This window comes from Populus nigra, chromosome 10, assembly GCF_951802175.1.
Source record: "Populus nigra chromosome 10, ddPopNigr1.1, whole genome shotgun sequence".
NCBI classification, from domain to species: domain Eukaryota; kingdom Viridiplantae; phylum Streptophyta; class Magnoliopsida; order Malpighiales; family Salicaceae; genus Populus; species Populus nigra.
Genome location: NC_084861.1, coordinates 10519474 through 10541395, shown reverse-complemented (window position 1 = coordinate 10541395; position 21922 = coordinate 10519474). Strand labels below are relative to the sequence as shown.

Genomic DNA, 21922 nt, shown 5'->3' with positions numbered 1-21922 from the left:
GAACTAAATGTCTTACATCCAAATGTAGATGTATAATTCTACAGTGTATTAAAACTAAAAATACATAAATAACCCTGCTCGAGACCACCAGTATTTTTACTGTTAGGGGTATTTTATTTATTTTACTATTCACAAAACATTGCATTGGTAAAAACACCCCTAAACAAATCAACAATGATTAATGCACCTTATTAAGATACCCAAATAACTTTGTTCAAAAAGCATGCAATTTTTCTATGCAAGGACAAAAGGATCATTATACTGTAGCGATGAATAGAAAAATATAAGAGAGACTACAATGAATTCTTTTTTTGTTTCAGTTGTTTGTTTATTTGTCATCAACATATCATTGACATTTACTAACCCTTCTATCAATAATAATGCCAGGCACTATAATTAATGATAAATACTAATATTTTTACCGATTAATCATAACACCATTCTTTATATTTGAGGTGAGTCAACGCAATCAAGATTTATAAATATTTTGGATTACCCATTAAATTAAAAAAAAAAAGCTTATTAGATCACAAATTTATGATACCTGATATTTCTCTACATTTTTTCTTGATTCTATGTTGCATTGCAAGACTTTCTCTTACCTTGCAAGAATCAAATTTGTTTACATTATTTTTCTCCTATCATTACCCGCATAAGAGAATTCTCGTTTCACGAGATTTATATTTTTTTTAAAAAATACTCAAATCCAAATACAAAACTTAAAATCTAACTTATAAATCTTGATCCGCAAACTATAAAAAGTGCAATTTTTATATAAGTTTGCTCTCAAGTTCATCACATACCAAATCTCATTATAATTTTTTATTGAAAAAAACACAAATATCAAGTTTCTAAATTTTGTCATGGAGTATTGAAGAAATACAAGAGGACATGGATTTATTTGGAAAAACTTAAAAACTCTAATTTAATGCTCTTAAAAACTCTAATTCTATCCATTTAAAAAATATTATATTAATTTTATCATTAAAAACTCTAAAATATCAGGCCACTTTTGGTATCATTCTCTCCCTTTTTTTTAAAAAAAAAAATTGAAAATAGAAACAGAAAATTTTTTAGTTTTTATTTAAAAAAACGTAAAAATCCAACGATCGAGTGTCAAAATTTTTCAAGATCAAATCAAATGATTTAAAAAAAGTTTGTTAAAAGCTTTTCAACGCTAGAAGGAGGGCTTGAACCTCCGACCTTGTGGTTAACAGCCACACGCTCTAGCCAACTGAGCTATTCCAGCTGTTGATAAACTATTGAATATATTATTGATCTAAAATCCATTCCCATCCGTGTAACAAAAACTGCGGCTACACACAGAAGTCACACATTCGCAGTGATCAAACAATGTGGAGAGGAGTGTTTCCTTTGCTTCGACGCCGATCCTTCAGCACCACACCCGAAATCCCAACTTTATACTCTTTCTTGCAACCCACCATCTTTGCCCTTAAAAAGACTCCACCGTCAACCACAAACCCCGCCACCACCACCAACAGACAAACCCTGAAAATCTTAACACAAGATCACATAACCAATCTAGAATCCACCCTTCACAAGTCCCTCATCACTAACAACACTAATGAGGCATGGGCGTCTTTCAAGTCATTAACCTCAAACTCAGCTTTCCCATCCAAGTCTCTCACTAACTCACTCATCACACACCTTTCCTCTTTCAATGACACCATCAATCTCAAAAGGGCATTTGCTTCTATTGTTTATGTTATTGAGAAGAACCCAAAAAGTTTAGATTTTGAAACGGTACAACTGTTTCTTGGTTCAATGGTACGTGCCAACACTGCTGCTCCTGCTTTTGCTTTAATCAAATGTATGTTTAAGAACAGGTTTTTTATGCCTTTTCGACTGTGGGGTGATATTCTCATTGAAATTAGTAGAAAAAATGATAAAGTTATTGCCTTTTTGAAAGTTTTTGAAGAAAGTTGTAGAATTGCTATTGATGAGAAATTGGATTTTATGAAACCTGATATGGATGCTTGTAATGTGGCTCTAGAAGGGTGTTGTTGCGAACTTGAGTCTGTTAGTGAAGCTGAAAAGGTTATAGAAACTATGTCCGTGCTGGGTATTAAGCCTGATGAATTGAGTTTTGGGTTTCTTGCTTACTTGTATGCACTGAAGGGGTTTCAAGATAAGATTATCGAGTTAAACGGTTTAATGAGTGGCTTTGGTTTTTCGAATAAAAGGTTATTTTTTAGTTATTTGATTAGGGGGTATGTAAAGTCAGGGAGTTTTGAGGCTGTTTCGGAAACTATTCTACGTAGTTTGAGGGAACAAGGTGGACTAGATATGAATTTTAGCGAGGAAACTTATTGTCAGGTGGTTAAAGGATTTATGAAAGATGGAGGTATCAAGGGTTTAGCAAACTTGATCATTGAAGCTCAGAAGTTGGAGTCAGCAACTATTGCTGCGGATAAATCAACTGGGTTTGGTATTATTAGTGCCTGTGTTAATCTTAGATTATCAGATAAGGCGCACAGTATTGTTGATGAAATGGATGCTCAAGGTGGTTCTGTGGGACTTGGGGTCTTTCTGCCAATCTTGAAGGCATATTGCAAAGAGTATAGAACAGCTGAAGCTACACAGCTGGTCATGGATATTAGCAACAAAGGGCTTCAATTAGATGAGGGGAGCTATGATGCACTAATTGAAGCATCAATGACAAGCCAAGATTTCCAGTCAGCTTTTACTTTGTTTAGGGACATGAGAGAGGGAATAGCTGAATTGAAAGGAAGTTATTTGACAATTATGACAGGTTTAATGGAAAAACAGCGTCCTGAACTAATGGCTGCTTTTTTAGATGAAATCGTTGAGGACCCTCGAGTTGAAGTGAAAACTCATGACTGGAATTCAATTATTCATGCTTTTTGTAAAGCTGGGCGGTTAGAGGATGCAAAGAGGACTTTCAGAAGAATGACTTTCCTACAGTTTGAACCAAATGACCAAACATACTTGTCCCTAATTAATGGGTATGTGACTGCAGAGAAATATTTCGGTGTTTTGATGCTCTGGAATGAGGTTAAGCGAAAGGTCTCACTGGATAAAGAGAAGGGTATTAAATTTGATCAAAGTTTGGTTGATGCATTCCTATATGCTATGGTGAAAGGAGGTTTCTTTGATGCAGTGATGCAAGTCGTAGAAAAATCTCAGGAGATGAAGATTTTTGTGGATAAATGGAGGTACAAGCAAGCGTTCATGGAGAGTCATAAGAAGCTGAAAGTATCAAAGTTGAGAAAGAGGAACTTCCGAAAAATGGAAGCACTTGTTGCTTTTAAGAATTGGGTGGGTCTAAATGCATGAGTTTCAAGGATGTCCCATGGTAGTTATCTGCTTGAGCTTTTGCTCAAAGGTTTTACCAAAATTTTTAGAGTTCAAATTTGAAGCACCTACTTCAATCTTTAAGCTCTTTCCAATGAACATAAGAGTCACTCAGTACTTTATTCCCTTGGCATATGATTTTTGGCATAGTAGAGGCTGTATAAACATTTAAACTGGAAGGGATGCATGACCTATGGGGAACAAGAGTAGTTCTGAAATTGGGCTGGTTTGAATGCATGAATGTTGCCAAGATGTGTGACTGTGGGCTATAGGAATGCTTCTGAAAATCGGGCTGGTTCAAATGCATGGTGAATGCAGAAAAATCTGCTCACACTGCAAGGATTGCTGTTTGCTTAAATTCCATCAAAATCAAATGAAAGTGATTTGAAGGATCTTTAGGGAAATGAAATTTGTATTCTTTTATTCGGATGATGTGAATGGACTAGCTTCCAGATAATTCTGAGTTCCCTCTGGCTTCTAGTCATGATACAGGATTCTGTAAAGGACTGTCTCCTGTGGCGAGGCTAGTGCAGTGCTTATTTCAATCAATTGCATCATAACTTCCTTATTGTGTCTTGCTTGAGAGGGCATTTTACTTGGCCATATCTTCAGACTGGATCTAGATTCACTATTGATGGATGAATCAGCTGAAGCAATCACTTGTAGGGAGTTTTTTTTTCTTGTCCATTCCAGAGTTCTGTTGAGCTCTTTAATAAATTTCGATAGCTAAGAAAGCAAGGTAAACCTTGTCAGCTTTTTAGGATGGCATTTCGTTTTAGTGGCTTTAAACCTTTCTCTGTGTTTTAGTATGTATCATTTTGTATTGAAATAGATATTCGAATTCTTGATATCCAGTGTGAAACTCTAGTTATTCTTGTAAATTGGAAATCAAATCGCTGTTTGAATGGGCTGTAAAATATCATTTTTCTTTAAAAAAACTTCGTTACACTTCGACTTGCACTACTTGATAGTTACTGGTAATCCTGTTCACATTATCAAGCTTGTTTTCTTCTTTACTGTTTAATGGGTCTTCTACTAGGATGTACGTTGCTTTACAGCTAGAACCCACATGTGTATGGTTTGCTTTTTAGGAAGCGAAAGGAGTTCGAAATTGATCAGCTCCACCGAAAAGAACACCCAGCCCTCCTTCCAAACATAACTTCAATATTCTCTAGTGAAGTTTCCTCCGGGTTTTGAACTTATTGATTATTAATTCTCCTTAACTCTCACCAATGCCATCCATCTCAAATGCTTGGATCGTCACCTACATTCTTCTTTCCCTCCCCATCCATTTCACCATCTCTGCTGCTGTGAATCCTATCCCAATAAATGGCACATGCCATGACACTTGTGGCACGATATCAGTGAAGTACCCCTTCGGCTCCGGATTTGGATGTGGGCACCCCGACTTTGCTAGATATGTAAGATGCAACGCTGGCACACTAGAGTTCTCTACCGGGACCGGCATTTACAATGTCTCGGATATCGATTACTCAAGTGGCACCTTAATTATCACAGATCCCTTCATGTCTACTTGTAGTTCAATGCAGAACTCAGGAAGCTTTAGCCTGGATCGAGCTAGTCCTTTCACTTTAACAGGGGAAAATATATTTGTTTTGCTTGGATGCTCTACCAATTCTCCTTTATTTGATCCAGCTGAAGATTTGTGTGCTATGGGGTCGCGCTCCCGTGTATGTAGAGGACTATATTCTTGCAAGGGAGTGACAGGCATAGGGTTGCCACAGAATGCGCCACCTTCAACTTGTTGTGTTTACGAGTCACCTATTCAACTAGCAGGCTATACGTTGGATCTTCCAAAGCTCCAATGCTCTTCTTATACGTCAGTATACAGTTTTGGGGGAAGTGAGGGGGATCCAATGAAATGGAAATTTGGGATTTCTCTTCAATATAATGATTCATACTATTCTAATGTATGCAAGGATTGCGAAACCAGTGGGGGCTTGTGTGGATTTACAGGTTTTGATCAGTCATTTGCTTGCGTTTGTGAGAATGGGAAGAACACCTCAACCAGTTGTTTTGGCCAAGGTGAGTTCAAAGTTCACACTGTTCCCTTTTTCTGTTCAGCCATGAAGTCTAATCCAGTAGGATAGGTGAGCTGTTCTTCATGTTCTCTTTCTGTACGAATCCGTGTGCTGATGCGTGCCTTTGATTGATTAGGCTATAAGTGGAGCGGGACACGGGAGTCAAAAATTCTAAACAAGCTCAGCTTTGGAGGTATAGTGTCTTTTGTCAAGCTTTACTTTTTATTCCGATCAGCTTGAGCACAAAAAGTCTTCTCATGCTTTGGATTTTTTTGCTACTGTTTGCTTTACAAAATACCTTTTCCTGTTCCCGCAATTATATCTTGGAAATAAATCATGGCACCTAGCTAGAGAACGTCAGATTAGCCAGGGAAAGCGGGAAAAAGGAACAAATAAAGAAAGAAGAGGTCATCAAACTGGTCTATCCGTTATTTATTTATTGAATAAATGTCTGGAATCTCGAATTGTTGCCTGCACAGATTTTCTTTTTTCCTTTTCTTTTATTTTTGCGTTCTAAATGTGCTGCCAGCAGATTTGGGTGAGATACAATTTCACAGGCCTTGTTATTTGATTATTAAAAATTAAGCAACTGAGTCTATTCATGTCTTCAACCGATCACTGCTTGTTGAAAGTAAAAAAGAAAGAGAAGAGAGCCTTGCATAGGGTTTAAGCTGCAAAATGCTCTGATCTTTTCAAGCTTGTGGGACACTCGCCCCCAAAAAATAAACGGGATGCTCATACTAGTTTACTTCTTTTCTGGTTGCTATTCTCCTTTCTTTACATATATACCAGTTACATGTGCCCATTACTTTCTCGTTTTTAATCTTCTATTGCTATCCAGGTCTCTTGCTCTTGTGGCTGCTAATTTCTGTTTGAAGATTGGAAATGAAAGATCTCCGAGAGCTGGCCTAGAGCTCTGAGGTCAAATGCAGCAATTCACTCTCTAATTGACAGGAAAATCTTCTTGAAAATGTCCAGATTCTGCGTTCTCCTAGCTTGCTGCAATTCATGGTTTTATGTTCCATTTTGTTAAAGGTTTAAAATGGATAATATGTCCTGGCTGACACGTAAAATATCAAATAAACACCATGATAATATGCATTCCCTGTCCTATGTATTTTCGTCAAGAAGGTTTCAATGTGAAAGAAAGAAAGAAGCAAGATTTGGAATCATTTGTGAGGTTTTTATTTTATTTATTATTATTAAAAGTGTTAAAATTCTCCGTTGATCCCATTCATACATTTTGCAATTGGATGTGATTCACCGAAACCTTATTTATTTTTATGTTTTAAAAACGTTTAAAAAAAATTAATTTTTTTATTTTAAACTAATATTTTCTAGTATTTTCAAATTATTTTAATATGCTAATTTAAAAAATAAAAAAATATTATTTTAATATATTTTTAAATATAAAATACTTTAAAATTAATAAAAATCACATTCCCAAACACCCTAAAACATAGTTGCTAAGATTCCAATTCATTACTTGACTTGTGGCCTGCACGGCAGTGTTCGTAAGTTTCAGAATGCAGAATTAAGCCAAGATATCAGTAGTACTGCTAATCAGATTTTTATTCTTCCATGAATAATTGGACCAAATCAGTTTTTACGTGTCTTACTAGTCTGCATGCTGGGTTCTATTCCGGGCGACCAAAAAAATTTTAAATATAAAAAAAATAGGTTTTAGAAAAAAATTTTGGTATTATTTTATTAAATTTGATAATTTTTTTAGTTAACATATTTTTTAGATATTATTATTAAACCTAATAGCTCAAAATCATAAATATAAAATATCATTCTATCATAAAAATCACATAACACTGAGACAGAATTATGGTCTTAGAATAATATACTACTTATACTTGGCTTCTAAGCAATGATTCCCCCCCCCCCCAAAAAAAAAAAAAAAAAAAAAAAACGAAAAGAAAAACTTCATGTAACTTCTAAGCATAACTTTTGATTTTATCCCATTTTAATAACAGAATAAATGGCTTTTTTCAAAATAAAAAAATAACGGAATGAAAGGCACTACCAACCAGCTTTTTTTTATATATATAAATAATAAAGAGAAAAAAGGCGCGCCTAATTCACTTAAGCGTGGCCATTTTTTCCTTTTTTGGTAAAAAAGCATAGAATAGCATTATAAAGGGGGGGAAAACTACAAATAGATCGCAGAAAAGCGGTGAAGTGTGGTGTCCACACCCCGTCTCATGCACCCGGCGATATAGTTCTACGGCCAGGCAGCCTCAACACGGTTGAGTTTCTGCCCACCATTTTCGGAAAGTTACTGGAATCTCCAAAAGAAGATTCCAAGCCTGTTTATATTTACCCTACTGCTCCTATAATTTGCCATCCCACCCCTCCACCTCCTCCTCCTCCTCCTACTTGCTTACTCCATTCATATCGCGACCCTTTTATTCTTTCTTTTATGTTTTACTATACGTTAACTAGCAAATTGGCCTTGTTTTACAGGTTAGTGATTTGTTTACTTCATTTCTTTTGCTTGATTATAGTTCAGTCCTTACGTTACTTGATGTATTCACAGTATTGCTGGGTTAGTCTTTCTGTCATTGTTTAAAAAATAACCTCATTTCAAGAGTTGTTTTACAGGTTAGCTTATCATTTTTTATGGATTGATTTTTTTTTCTTTGAATGGGCAGATATTGGGTTCCGATGATGAGAGGATTAGGACTTGTATTCTTTGCATTTTTCTTGGTTCTCGCAACTCTTCTACAAGTGACAACTTCACATGGAGAGCAGCCTCTTTCAAGAATTGTTGTTCAAAACACAGAACTTCATCTTAGTGAAAATGCTTATGTTAAGGCCTCTCCTTCAATTCTTGGACTCAAGGTAGGCTTTTGCAGCACCGGTTCTTTTATTCAGCTTCCATATATGAGCGAAGCTGCTTTTTTTTTTTATTGCAAGTTGGGTCCTTGTTATGTACATATTTTGGTGACTGATATGGATTTGGGTTTTGAATTGAGTGATGCGATGACCGAGGTCTAACACTATAGAGAAAACAATTTGTTATGAGATTGAAAATTTCTTTCACTGCTGTAGGGGCAAAATTTTGAGTGGGTGACATTGGAGTATGCTTCTCCAAACCCATTAATTGATGATTGGATAGGAGTGTTTTCTCCTGCTGATTTCAGGTATGAGGATTTTTTGCATCTTGAAACTGGCCCGGCTTCTTGATTTTTGCTATTTTCAAAATCTGGGATGCTTTCATTGATATTCTGGTGAGTGCTTGAATGAATTCAACACATCATGTACCGATTTGACAGTGCTTACTTTTTATCAATTTCCAGTGCCTCCACCTGCACCCCTGATGATGGCTCGAAGTTAGCTCCTCCATTTTTGTGTACTGCACCTATTAAGGTTCATCCTGGCCTCCCTGCCGCGAGATTTTTGCTCTTTAATGTATCTCTTTCTTGAAGTGATAAGGGATACCAATACACTTGATTAATCTTGCAGTATCAGTATGCAAACTACAGTAGTCCAGGATACAGAAAAACAGGAAAGGGGTCGTTGAGGCTTCAGTTAATTAACCAGAGATCAGATTTCTCTTTTGTGCTTTTTTCTGGAGGTTTATCAAATGTATGCTTCTGACTTTCTATCCTCTCTTTACTTGTAAGGTGATAAATAAATAATTCCACATTAAGTAATTGGCACCAATGATTGATTTTCCAACTAATCTTCTTTTCATATTTCAATTCTGTTGTGTAAAACTTCCTTCCTAATTCAGTTCTGCGGAGCTCATGCAAGGAAGAACAGTATAATAATCGCTTTCCATCATTGTATCACAAGCTTAACTAATGTTACTTGTGTGTGTGGGAGATTGTTGGTATGCTAGTCTCTCACTGCTGTATGTAGGAGTTTGATTCTTACACATTTCCTTCTATTTTGAAGTATCAGCTGGAAGGCCTTAAGGATGGAATCATTTATTTGGAAAATATTTTGGTTGAATATGTGCACTTTTTTTCTCACAGTTTCGCTGTTATCCCATAATCTCAAATTTATTTGATGAGTACAGTTGTTGGTTGCATTCCACCATGGTTAATCATGCTGCAAATTTGATCTAATTATCTGTTCTTTCATATAGCCCAAGCTGATGGCAGTATCAAATAAAGTTGCTTTTACCAATCCAAATGCACCAGTTTACCCACGCTTAGCACAAGGAAAGATATGGAATGAAGTAAGCCTAATTTTCCTTTCGTTTCTATCCAAAAGTTCACATGTGATACATAGAGGAGAATCTGAAGTTCTTCGTTGCATATATAAAAACTTGAAACAGCAAAGGGTTTTTTTTATCACATTTTTTGATGAATTATTCATGAATGTTGCAAGCTTGTTAGAAATCAAGGATCTTTTCCTTGTCGCCTCAGTTTATACAATATATTTTATATTGTAGTCAAGCTAACTCTTCTTCGACATTATAACTTTGTTCTGAACTTCAAACTCAGATGACTGTAACATGGACAAGTGGATATGGGATCAATGAGGCAGAACCCTTTGTTGAATGGGGTCGAAAAGATGGTGATCGTATGCATTCCCTGGCTGGGACACTGACTTTTGATCGTAACAGCTTGTGTGGTGGGTGGCTCTTTTACCTTGTGAACTTAGACCTGGCTAAAAGTGACCTTAGAATGAAAGCCCTTTGTCTATCTTGGTTATGATTATCTATGCAAAGAAGTGTACATCAGCTAGAATTGGCATGTCAGAGATGCTATGCTGTCTCTTTTTTTACTGGAAAATAGAAAAAAACTACTTCAACAGATTTAGCTGCATTATGTTGAGTTGGTTAGCATATTGGTAAAAATTTATCAATTTAGTTTAATCCTAATTATCTGAGCTTGCACCTATAACTTGGTTGTTCTCTAGATCTTTTAATGTTTACCATATGGTTGGCTTTCTCAAAAACGTTTTGATTGCTTCTTTTCCATGGATAGATGATTCACCTTGTCAGATGTATATGGGCAGGTGCACCAGCAAGGACGGTTGGGTGGCGTGATCCTGGATTTATACACACAAGTTTTCTGAAGGAGTTATGGCCCAATGCTGTGTAAGTCATACCTTATCGCAACTTACAATGTTCTGTGGACCAATGTTGATTTTGGTGTGCTAACTTCTCTTGAAATAATAAATGGCCAAGCTCTGTTGATAGGAATGGATTATTGTCATTTATTATGCATGCACGAGCTACATTAGTTATATGCAAATATTTTTGGGTTTTAGAATTGTTTGATGAAGTGATGGTTTCCAATAGAGAACTTAGAGGATAGTAAAGGAAGCTCACTCACATCTAATAGTATGAGCATCTCAAAACTAATCATCTGTACAAGATTAGCACTGTGTTAAAGATCTACTGCCTTACTGATTATGCAGGTATACATACAAGCTTGGGCATAAATTATTCAATGGTACATACGTTTGGAGTCAAGAGTACCAGTTTAGAGCATCTCCATATCCGGGTCAAAGTTCTGTACAACGTGTTGTTATTTTTGGAGACATGGGAAAGGTTGAAATTTTCTCCCAAATATTATGCACATCTAAATATAGAATCGCATCCTTAACAGATATTCTCATCAGGAACATTAATAACTTGCAAGATATGCACACTGACGTTGCAATTTTTAAATAACATTTCTGGATTTGGTGCCCCGACACACATAACTTTCTTTTTTTAATTTTCCAATTTATATTTTTCTCACTCCTTTGAGAAAAAACGCATCATTATCGTGTCTAAATGACATATATTACTGATATCTTTCTTCAATAACTTTATACTTGTGTCAACGTCACTGTATGTTATAAAGCTATATCTTCTTTCACAGTTTCAAGGAGTGTAAAGCTTTTCCTTTTTTTTTTTTTTGAATGATTAGAGATAGTAAGCAAATCATTGCACAAGCATTGGTGCACTTTTTGAAGTACTTTTTACTTTGCAGGATGAAGCTGATGGCTCCAATGAATATAACAATTACCAGCGAGGCTCCCTTAACACTACCAAGCAGCTTATTCAAGACTTGAAAAACATTGATATTGTCTTCCACATTGGCGATATATGCTATGCAAATGGGTATCTTTCTCAGTGGGACCAGTTTACTGCACAGGTTGAGCCAATTGCATCAACTGTTCCTTACATGGTTGCAAGGTTTGTCACAATTTTTTTTTCCGCTTGTATTATTCACCTTCTTCATCTTATATGGTGATTTTCGTTGTATTATTTCAGTGGTAACCATGAGCGTGACTGGCCAGGAACTGGATCCTTCTATGGAAACTCGGATTCTGGAGGAGAATGTGGTGTGTTGGCTGAGACAATGTTCTATGTCCCTGCTGAGAACAGAGCTAATTTCTGGTATGGGAACTTTTTCAGAACAAACTTTAATATAATTAACCTCGAATGTGTTATGATTATTCTCACTTGTAATTTAGTTCAAACCAACAAAGAAGAAAAAAACTGTGGCTTCTTTGGTTTCTTCCTCAGTGGAATCTGTTATTCTGAGGTTTTTTCTTAGACATTTCAGTTATTTTTTCTTATCCTAGAAGAACGTGCCATTAATGGATTCCTAGTTTCTGCTGCAATTCTTAGTGGATATGCTGATCCTCTGAATCCGTGCTACCAGGTATTCCACTGATTATGGCATGTTCAGATTTTGCATAGCTGATACAGAACATGATTGGAGGGAGGGAACAGAGCAATACAAATTTATTGAGCACTGCCTTGCTTCTGTTGATAGACAAAAGCAACCTTGGCTAATTTTCCTTGCGCATCGGGTGCTAGGTTATTCTTCTTCCACCTTTTACGCTGACGAAGGATCATTCGAGGAACCTATGGGAAGGGAGAGCCTGCAAAAACTTTGGCAGAAGTACAAGGTTGATATAGCCATATACGGTCATGCTCACAATTATGAAAGGACATGTCCCATTTACCAGGTATGCAAAAAAGTTCCACTTGTGACACTTGACTCTTGAGCATGTTATTTCCCTTTGCTCTATCTGCATTAATCTGAAAGTGAAGGCATTTCAATTTAAAAGTGCTAAGCCTGGCAGTCCAAGCCTGTAAGCAATAAGTGAGTGCACAACAGGCTCTCAACGTTAGATTATTTCTAGTAAAAATTGTCAATTTACTCAGATGTTTATGTATGTCAAGTATTGTCAAATGAACCTGCAACCTGGATTTATATATTCAACACCTCACTTACCATTGGACCTAATTTTGTTTTTCCCGTTTATTGCCATAGAATATTTGCACAAGCAAAGAGAAATCCTACTATAAGGGCGCCTTAAATGGAACAATACATGTTGTTGCGGGTGGAGGAGGAGCAAGCCTTGCAGATTTCACCCCCATTAATACTACTTGGAGCTACTTTAAAGACCACGATTACGGATTTGTAAAACTTACAGCATTTGACCATTCTAACCTGTTGTTGGAGTACAAGAAAAGCAGGGATGGGAAGGTTTATGACTCTTTCAAGATATCTCGGGGCTACAGAGACATCACGGTCTGCACCGTGGACAGCTGCCCAAGTATGACCCTAGCATCTTGACCTGCATTGACGAAGAAAATTCTGTGAGCATTGTTTGTGGATTTGTAGTTTTTTGTTGTGGAGCGCTGGCCTTTTGCTGTGTGTTGTATAATCATATAATAGCCATTTAGAGCTCTGAATAAAACATCTTCCCTGGCTCGTTTTCCATTTTCTTTCTTCTTTTTTTGAAAAAAAATGAAAAAACAATAACGATTAAATTACAAAAATCACAAGACTGAAAAATGTCAAGAGGCAGTTGCTCTGATTTACAAATTCATTTAGATACGAGCATGAAGGCTGGTAAATACCTACAATTTCAGCCATTTATTTATAAAATAAAAACCTTATTTGTATCAAATAATCCAAATCCAGTTAGCGGCCCGTGTCCATGTGCGGTACACTAGGTGTTCTTGTTTTTTGGAGGGGGTGAGATGACAATGTCACCCAACTCGTCATATATTTGATGTCGCTAGCTTAACTTACCGTCTCACCTTGAAAGTGTTCACCTGGCCTTCATTTGATTCCAGTCTATATTTCTTCATGTTTTATAGTAAGCATTTTTCTTTTTTCTTTTTTTTGCTCGAAGTACTGTCTGGATTCCTAATTAGCCCGTATTATTGGTAGCATTTGTTGGTGATAGATGATATAATAAAAGGACCTGCTGTTTCAGCGCATGATATGACCTGCCCATAACATTTTCTGCGACGGGCATTGAACATTCCAGGCCACGTTCTTTTGTTGGTCCGTAGATGGATAACAAGAAGATACCAATCAACAATTTACGTGTGTATTTTTTTTCCTGGGTGATAAAAATTTAAGTGGCCTGGAATTCTAGAAGTCGAACCATATGACGCCAAAAAGTGCTTTTCAAGGCTTTTTCATGGGGCAAAATCTTGTTTGCATTCTTCCGCAGCCAAAGCTGCAATATTGAACGACTCTTTCTTTGGCAAAATGCTTCTCTTTGTTTTCCTTTGTGTTGATGCCTTGATCTTGTATTTTTCAAACAACTATGTTCTTCTTCCATTGGGTTTTTGTTCTCTCATAAACCCTGCCTACTTGTTATTTCGTGGCTTTAATTTTAGATCCTAACTTGATTGTCGTTCTTGGAGTCTATTGTTCATTGATTTCTTTGTTAAGAGAAAGGCTGGTTATGGATTTATGGGTAGTAGCCGTAGCTGCTGGTGCAGGATATGCAGTAAAAGCTAATTACTTCAAGAATTCTTCAGCAAGGTTAAGAGAACGCTCATTTGAATCCTTTTCTTTGGATTATTTTCACAGCCAATCCCAGTCCTGGAATTTACTGCAACGAATACGGGAGCAAACTTGCCCCTTTTGCAGATTAGGTATCTGCAAGCATTCAGCAACAGATGAATCATTAGGTAGAGATTTTATAGGGGTTGCAAGTAGTAGTGCTACTAAAGGCGAAATACAGTTACAGAGTCATCGGCCTTATGGAAGGGGTTACTTTCTTTATTTATCCAGTGAATTGTTGCCTGATTCTATCAAACGAGAAGTGAGTTCGTTTCGAAGGTTAACAGCGGACAGGCAACTTGGGAATAGGTCTAGAGGGTATATCAATAAATTCCTTGATTCTTCAGATAGTATCCTCACTCCTGAATTGTATGGAGGAGACATTGGGTTTGAAGAATATGAATATGCTTCACTACCATCTTCATCTACAGAAATGGCACAGCCATGGATAATCAGAGGTAGCCATGACTTTGGACAAGAGATGCCGTTAGAGAAAGAAAAGGGATCGTTGATGCTTACTAGAAAACAGATGCAGTATTTTGATATGGGACAGTCTAGGAGATTTAGCAGGCCAAGTAGAAGGGTAACTGGTGGATTGTTTTATTCACAAGGTTGTGTTCTTTTCCACATGTTCTCAATGAGCTTGCTTTACATTTTCATTTCTGACGTTTTTGGTTCCATTGAATTTGGTTTCTGAGTCCAAATGCTGATTATATGACTGCATGTCTTCGTTTGAAGTTAACTTTTCCTTCTGTTTGAGCTTCGGGTTTTCCTTTCTGCAGGGTCTTATGATAGAATGCTTCTTTTCTTCCTGGGGATAACTGTTGGAATAATGTCTCATGTTGCCGCAAATAAAAGAGAAGTGGACTACTTAAATGAATTGTTGAAGCAGAATGAGAACTTGGTCCGGGATTTAAACGAGGAACTTGTTAGTGAGGGTTCAAGCTTCCAGGGAACCACTGAAAAGCCAAGCAACAGCGCATCAAGTAAAGTTTCCACAAAAAAGGAATCGGACAAGTCTATAAAATTTTACGGCAGAGAGCCAGATGATGAGAAGGCAGCGAACTCTGAGGCAATGAGTAAAATTGAGGCAGAGCTTGAAGCTGAACTAGAGAGGTTGGAGCTAAACATGAAATCATCTAGTTTAGAGAGAATGCTCGATTTAATTGAGGTAATTTTGTTAGACTCGATGGATCTAGTTTAAGTGAGTGATAAGAAGTCAAGACCTAGCTATACCTTTTCTGTTATGATTCAGTACTTGGTTTAAACAAAGTTTCAGTTTCTGTTGCATGTCTAGTCTATTTAAACATGTTCCTTATTGCATGTACACTTCGTTTTGCGTTGTTGTCTGCAGATGGACCCCAACTTTGAGCTTGATGTTGAGGGAGATCTAAGCCCAGACGAGGGTCATAAGAAACCTGACGATTTATCCGATTCAGACGATGACACAAGTGTAAGTTCTACTAATCCCATTTATACAGCAAACTATGCCGTATCACCCAAGGAGCTCAGCTTGCGTCTTCATGAGGTAATTCAATCAAGGCTGGTAGTCCGGATCATGGAACTCGAGGCTGCACTTGAAAATAGCCAGAAGAGGTTATATGCCTTGGAGTCGGATAGCACAAGCCCTAAGATGGACTTGCATGGTGAAGTAGAATTATCATCTATACAGCAAGCCCCGAGCTTCACTGGTGAAGGCAATGGCGTGCACTGCCAATTTGCTACATCAGGGAAAGCTGATGACTGAACACGAGAACAACAGTGTACTCTTGAATTCTCAATAAATGCTGTCCTTGATGATTGATCCAACAGGGACAATTGAGTATCACTATTATACTAGCGAAGAAAATTGTAGGAGGAAAATAGTTTAGTCACGGAAATTCCAATGCCACCCATAGCTTATTACCCTATAAATTCACCCAGAAAATGTCCATCCAATAATGGTAGGTGGTTGCTTTGTTTGCCAGGAAAGAAGAGCCCATGGTGTTGCAATAGAAAAGGCCTACGCTGCTAGTTTTTTTCAAGCATTATAGTTCAAAGGAGAATATCTGTACTGTTGAAATGGACAATTTTATCCAGAGCTTCTTGTCACATAATAGCCTGCATTCGACGCAGGGTACATGAGCTATGCCTGAACTTTAACAAGCAAACAGGCCTTGAATCCCTTGATACACTATCCCAGTTACAAAATTAGCAGAGATGATCCTCGGATCAAACGTAAAACAAAGCCGCTTGCAGACCAGGACAGTGTGCTTTCCCTAGGCCAGATATTTGCCTTCAAAGAAATGTGATGCCAAACCGCCAGAAGACTGGATCCTCGTATCATATTGATGAGGACCTTCAAAATTATGGACTTAAGCAAGAATTTACACACCTCAATAGAGAACCTCATGCAATATATGTATGCATACCATCATAGAACAAGCCCCTGTCATCTTGGAAGAGCATAAATTGACCCAGAGAGTGAGAAGAAAATCAAATTGAATCATGGGTTTCTATGAAAGAAATCAAGTGTTTGTCTCCATTGGAGCAGCTTTTGCTATAAACTAAAGTTTATGATGGAAAGACCTTCTTGTATCTAAAATAAAACAAGAAACACAAATACAAGAATACACATGCAAGACCAGTTATAATCAGAACCCAATTAAATGCATACGGGTAATCAAAAATTGAGGCTACAAAGTTCATCCCAAATATTCCTGTCACAACAGCAAATATTGTAGTCACAAAGGTAGCAGCAGTAAGAAGCAACTCGAATTGAATCAGTTGGTTCTGGACATTGCCCTGTATATATATGAGACAAATTATATCTCATGTTTTTTTCCTCGATCAAAAACAGAAATGAAAAGCACAGTAAGAAATTAGAAGTCATTATTACCCCTTACCAGTTTAATGTTGATCAGATCTTCCGTGTCATCTATGTATTCTTTGAGCTGCAATGTTTATAGAACAATTAATATAATCATGCAGTAAATATTCTTGCACATCACTACGCAGAAACCTATAATGAAATACAAGCATCCTTTTAATTTTAAGACACCACAGTTTCCATTTTAGAACCTATAAAATTTATAAGTAACCTGGGCTGGTTGTGTGTTTCAGCTTGCTGCCAAGAGGGGCATCCTGATTTAATTGGTGGATTGTCAAAATCAAAATATTGGTTGGTTTTAGTCATGCATGCCTTATACCTCAGGTCATTTGTAGGATATCAATTAGCAAGCACTATCCAATCACACAACTCATACATAAATCTAGATAAGTTCAAAAACGTGTTATGCAGGAACACACCGAGAACAACTTGCTAAGAGTGTTGTCGATAGCAGCAAAGTATGCTTCAAGTAACATTTCAAGTTGGTCAATATTCTCGCCATTACTGGATGAACTCATCAAGCTTCCATGTTTACTTGGACTTATATTGCTAAATGCCCTCTGCAATTTCTGGGCTCCACTAATTGACCTTACTGGCGAAACAGGTGCAGATTTTGAAACCACTCTGCCCTCACTTGGGATATCATTTTGAAAATACATATCACCTAGAGCATAAGCTTCTGATCTCTGTCTTTTCTCCGTCAGATACATCTCAGCCATGTCACCATCATCATCCATGAGATGTTCTATCTCATCGTGGACCTACAATTTTAATCTCAAAGCTAACATATGGAGGAAGAAAGCGGAAGAAGACAATAGATCACCAAGAGAAAAGGGGTAAATAAGAAGATTAAATTTACCCTCTGAACTCGCTGAGTCAATGCAAGGAGGTGGCCCTTGAGTCTACGGACACGTTCCAGATTATGAGTATTAATAGATGTTGCTAGTTCATCCAATACCGGATATACCTCCAATTCCAGTTCTTTTACCTGTCAACCCAAAACTCCTTAATGTGAGGAAGTTACCCACAATTTTTCAAATTTCAAACTGCCAGTTGATCTATTGCTTTTATTGTGTGTACTAAGGCCCGTTAACTACCACTGGTTTGCCAAAGCGAATTCCAGGGAGAGGTGTTCTGAGAAATGATCTCGAGCATTAGAACATTTACGTAAAGCGACCAGTCTGAATTGCAGCCCAAGAATTCCATCACACATAAAGCTATTGTTAAATGGCTGCCCACTCTTAACCCACATAGTTTCTGAAACTGCATTTGGTCAAATCCACCATCCAATAACAAGTGACGAGTAACAACCATGCATGCAAAAGCATTGAGAGGCAGTTTACATATTCAACTCTCCTAAACCAATTTTCTTTCTTTCATAAGCTATATTTATTTATTCTAGTGAATGTTATAACAGAGAGGGGTTCAATTAGGCCCTCCAAGACGTTGTGAATTTCAACTTTCTCAGCATCAGTTGATCATGCAATGAAATGATATAGTATGCACCAAATAGCTACCATGGTTGGTCAATACAATGCATGCCCAAAATTATCGACAGGAGGTCATGAACTCCTATCTTGCAGCTAATTAAACTCATTGAATGGCAACAGAACAACAATATTTTAACCAGAGTATTAATGAAACGCAAGCTGAGTCTCCACACAGCTACCGCAGAAGAGAAAAGGTGATGCACCCTTAAGGTAATAGCACATGAAATTACCCCTCTGTCAGAGTACAAGATAAAAAGCATCAGACCAGCCATAAAAACTGTCTTCAGGTCTCAGGGTATAAGTTAAAAGTGTCAAACCAGAAAAGGCTGACTGCAGCACATGCCAATTCTGTTTTTCCAGCATCAATAAGTTTGATGCGGAGAAGGAATATCAAGTTCGATTCTTGCATCGCAAGCATCTCAACCTTTCAAAAACCACAATATTTTATATTAAAAAAGGGCATTGATTTAAGATTGCCAATTCCATACCACGTGGAAGTCATCTTGGGAAGTGAAAACAATCTTGGTACATGGATTATCTTTACAAGATTACCTTTTGATTGGAAGACTGGCTTCCTTTTCCACAATGACATCATTGATTTCTAAAGGCTTAAGGGCTTTATTTAATTGGTCTGTGAGTGTTCGTGGGCAACATGTTCAGACAAAGATGGAAACACTTTCCTTAATAGCTAGTGGCTCGTATTATTAGCATACCTGAGCATCAAGAGAAATGCAAGTTAGATCCAAAGCCAATTCCAGAGCTCTGAATTCAAATGGCAAGTCCTCTGAATCAAATCAAAAGTAATTATATACAGCTTGTACAGCATGACTTTATAAACTTCAAGAAGTAAAAAATAGTCATAATTGTGAGTAACAGAAATCAGTTTGAAAAAAATTGAAGTGAGCAAACTACTGTTGCAAGCAAGAAGCTCTACAGTTTCAAGCCCAGTTAATCAAAAGAAATTCAAGTTTTAAATTCCATTATCTGCCTACAACAAAGCAACCAAATGCTTCAAGGCCATAGAAACAACTGTTCCAAATTAGAAATATCTTTACCTGCTTGTTCTCGATTTGTCTGAAGACGTTTGCAGAATTCTGACATGTACTGGACAACACATCCATCCAGGGAATTCATCAGGATAACCTCATCCGCTGTGATTATACATCTAATCTGTTCAAGACTGACCACAATAGCCTTCTCCCGACCTAAGATTGTAGAGGGATAAATAAAAAGAGGGTCCAAAAGGCGCAGATCCCTGGAAGGCAGAGAACAATGTCTCATTATGGTGGCCTTGTCAAGCTCCAAAATCTTTGAGTTCCCATCCTGATCAATCTTTATCCATGAACGATTTCCATGACCATGACCTCTCTTCTTTAGGCCTGGAAAGCCAGACCCACGATTACCATACCCATCTAAATTAAGCCTTACATTGCCATGAGAAGAAGCAGGTTCAGGAACACCAGCTGGTGCATGCAGACCTTGGAATTCTTCCATTGGACATCAACTTTCCTTCTTTTGGTGCCAAGTCAAAATTTCGTAGAAGGGTGATGGCCAACACTCATTGAATGATTTAAGGCGCCAATCTATGAAATCTAAGTTAGTCAAAAAAGATTCAGCAATAGTTATCCATGTTCTTCATACATTTCCGGGTTAAACACAGACCTGAAAAGTAAAGCAGTGTATAATAATTATAAACCCTATCAGTTCATCAATTGAAATGCACATCAGTTCCCATGAAAGAAAGTAACATCCTTCAATTAATAATGAATGCGATAAAACGAATCCTTCTGGTAGCTAAGAATGATCAAAAAGCGAAAGACTGAAACTTTGACGCACATAAATCTGCGGCTTGACATTTCAGGTGGATGGTGAAGTGTGTGCGTGTGTGTGGGGGGGGGGGGGGGGGGGCAAACGTGATTACTCATGGGTGTTTCAGTAAGAGAAATCCAGAATTAACACAAGCCATCTCTAACTCTCTGCGAAAAGTAACAAATTTCATTAATTATTCAAACGCAGAATAAAACTCCACAGAAACAAGAGCAAGAATCAATTACACCACAGTTCTTGCTTCTAATCACATCTAATGATTAACATTACCACGACATCAATTTCTGTAAAAGCTGTACATTACACATATAAGAGGACAAAACCCAGTTACTTCATTCCAAGGTTTTTGATCGATATTAAAGGAAAGTCTATGAAAGAATAGACCCACACACACACCAGCATGATGAAAGATGAACCCAGGAAGGAGAGACGAGAACTGGTACCCTTTTCAAAAGAAAAAATCGTTTAAATTTTCAAGCTGCAGGGTGGAAACTGGTGAGATAGAAAGAATGCAAAAGAATATTCTCTTTGTAAAGAGATCCAGCTGATGAGAACTGTGTTTTCTTGCAGTAACCATGAAAGAGAAGCAAATGTGCCAGCGCCGTTTTTGCCACTCCCGCTGTTCATTGCCCACAGCCGGGCGAAACAACCTCAACCTATTAGTTTTATAAGCGGTTTGTAATTAATTATGCTATAATTGAATTTAATTATAATATTTAATTTAAATTTAATTTATAAGAAGTTGAATTCACACGAGATAAGATTTAATTCAAATGTTTTTCGAAAAAAATAGATAAGTGTTTTTAGAAAATCGGTTTTAGCATTAAGTATAGCAAATTAAATGAGTTAATATCTTTATATTATTTTTATATATTAAATTATATTTAAAACTCAATTCTCAGCATTCAAAATAATTCTAAATATAATATTTTATTAAAAAATAAATTAAAATATAGTTCTTTTTATGTTTCTATTTTTATAACTAGCCGCTTCGATCACTTTTAAAATATTGTCAATTGAGTATATATTTTATTTCCTGAATTATTAAAAATTTTATTTTGATTTTTTAGGGGAAATTGGGGTTTTTGTAGGACACGTGACAACCCCGCGCGTTCAATATTTTATATGATATGGATCTATCTATCGTTGTCTGTAATTTTGATGCCTCGTTCATAGTCACGAAAAACTTAATATTACAGCTTGAAATTAAGCTACTTTGTGTATGATAGGAATAAAAATATATACATGTATATACACGCACGATAAATATTTCTATGTCACTCTTAATACTTGTTTTTCTTTGGGAAAAATAATCTCTTGACTAAAAGATTAAAAAAAATCACTAGTTTAATAGAGAAAAATAATTTATTACTAGTGTTTTCATTGCAAATAGACCCAAATTTCTTATACCGTAAAGAAATAATATATAGATCATTAGAAATCTTTTAGTATTGTTATTAAATTTAGTATAATTGTTTAAAGCTGGAAAACCAGCCCGACTCTTTTATTAATATTTCATATATTTGTCAAATTTGTGATTTAAATTATAGATTTTACTAGGTCGAATTAATTTTTTTATAT

The 21922-nt window shown here is 36.7% G+C and overlaps 5 protein-coding genes and 1 non-coding gene across 9 annotated transcripts; 4 read left to right on the top strand and 2 right to left on the bottom strand.

Annotated features, from left to right (window-relative positions):
- Positions 1-1175: 1175 nt before the first annotated feature.
- TRNAN-GUU (transfer RNA asparagine (anticodon GUU)) lies at positions 1176-1249 on the bottom strand. The gene has a single exon. It is a non-coding gene; the product is annotated as a tRNA-Asn (tRNA).
- A 73-nt stretch (positions 1250-1322) lies between these two features.
- On the top strand, positions 1323-4184 carry LOC133704074 (pentatricopeptide repeat-containing protein At1g69290). The gene has a single exon (XM_062128815.1). It carries the CDS (start codon positions 1354-1356, stop codon positions 3316-3318), a length of 1965 nt encoding a protein of 654 aa, XP_061984799.1. The 5' UTR covers positions 1323-1353; the 3' UTR covers positions 3319-4184.
- A 210-nt stretch (positions 4185-4394) lies between these two features.
- Positions 4395-6550, top strand: LOC133704075 (wall-associated receptor kinase-like 6). Its single transcript, XM_062128816.1, has 3 exons — positions 4395-5382; positions 5515-5571; positions 6220-6550. Exons 1-3 carry the CDS (start codon positions 4569-4571, stop codon positions 6252-6254), a joined length of 906 nt encoding a protein of 301 aa, XP_061984800.1. The 5' UTR covers positions 4395-4568; the 3' UTR covers positions 6255-6550.
- Positions 6551-7538: 988 nt separating this feature from the next.
- LOC133704667 (probable inactive purple acid phosphatase 1) lies at positions 7539-13072 on the top strand. Of its 2 annotated transcripts, none has more exons than XM_062129575.1 (13): positions 7539-7850; positions 8039-8228; positions 8439-8530; positions 8663-8756; positions 8853-8975; positions 9481-9573; positions 9842-9971; positions 10359-10440; positions 10764-10896; positions 11324-11529; positions 11608-11733; positions 12002-12311; positions 12620-13072. In XM_062129575.1, exons 1-13 carry the CDS (start codon positions 7807-7809, stop codon positions 12923-12925), a joined length of 1929 nt encoding a protein of 642 aa, XP_061985559.1. In that variant the 5' UTR covers positions 7539-7806; the 3' UTR covers positions 12926-13072. The 2 variants fall into 2 exon arrangements, with proteins under 2 accessions (XP_061985559.1, XP_061985558.1); XM_062129574.1 differs by having other exon boundaries at positions 7540-7850; positions 8687-8756.
- Positions 13073-13751: 679 nt separating this feature from the next.
- Positions 13752-15964, top strand: LOC133704668 (uncharacterized). Its single transcript, XM_062129576.1, has 3 exons — positions 13752-14766; positions 14938-15326; positions 15510-15964. The coding sequence occupies exons 1-3, from the start codon at positions 14055-14057 to the stop codon at positions 15900-15902; spliced, it is 1494 nt and encodes a 497-aa protein (XP_061985560.1). The 5' UTR covers positions 13752-14054; the 3' UTR covers positions 15903-15964.
- A 242-nt stretch (positions 15965-16206) lies between these two features.
- Positions 16207-20986, bottom strand: LOC133704669 (magnesium transporter MRS2-5-like). Of its 3 annotated transcripts, none has more exons than XM_062129579.1 (7): positions 20785-20986; positions 19570-20176; positions 19228-19298; positions 17884-18012; positions 17444-17785; positions 17041-17088; positions 16207-16493 (listed from the first exon to the last, which is right to left on the bottom strand). In XM_062129579.1, the coding sequence occupies exons 2-7, from the start codon at positions 20006-20008 to the stop codon at positions 16338-16340; spliced, it is 1185 nt and encodes a 394-aa protein (XP_061985563.1). In that variant the 5' UTR covers positions 20009-20176; positions 20785-20986; the 3' UTR covers positions 16207-16337. The 3 variants fall into 3 exon arrangements, with proteins under 3 accessions (XP_061985563.1, XP_061985562.1, XP_061985561.1); XM_062129578.1 differs by lacking the exon at positions 16207-16493 and adding an exon at positions 16620-16939 and having other exon boundaries at positions 20738-20986; XM_062129577.1 differs by lacking the exon at positions 16207-16493 and adding an exon at positions 16620-16939.
- Between the last annotated feature and the right edge of the window lie 936 nt (positions 20987-21922).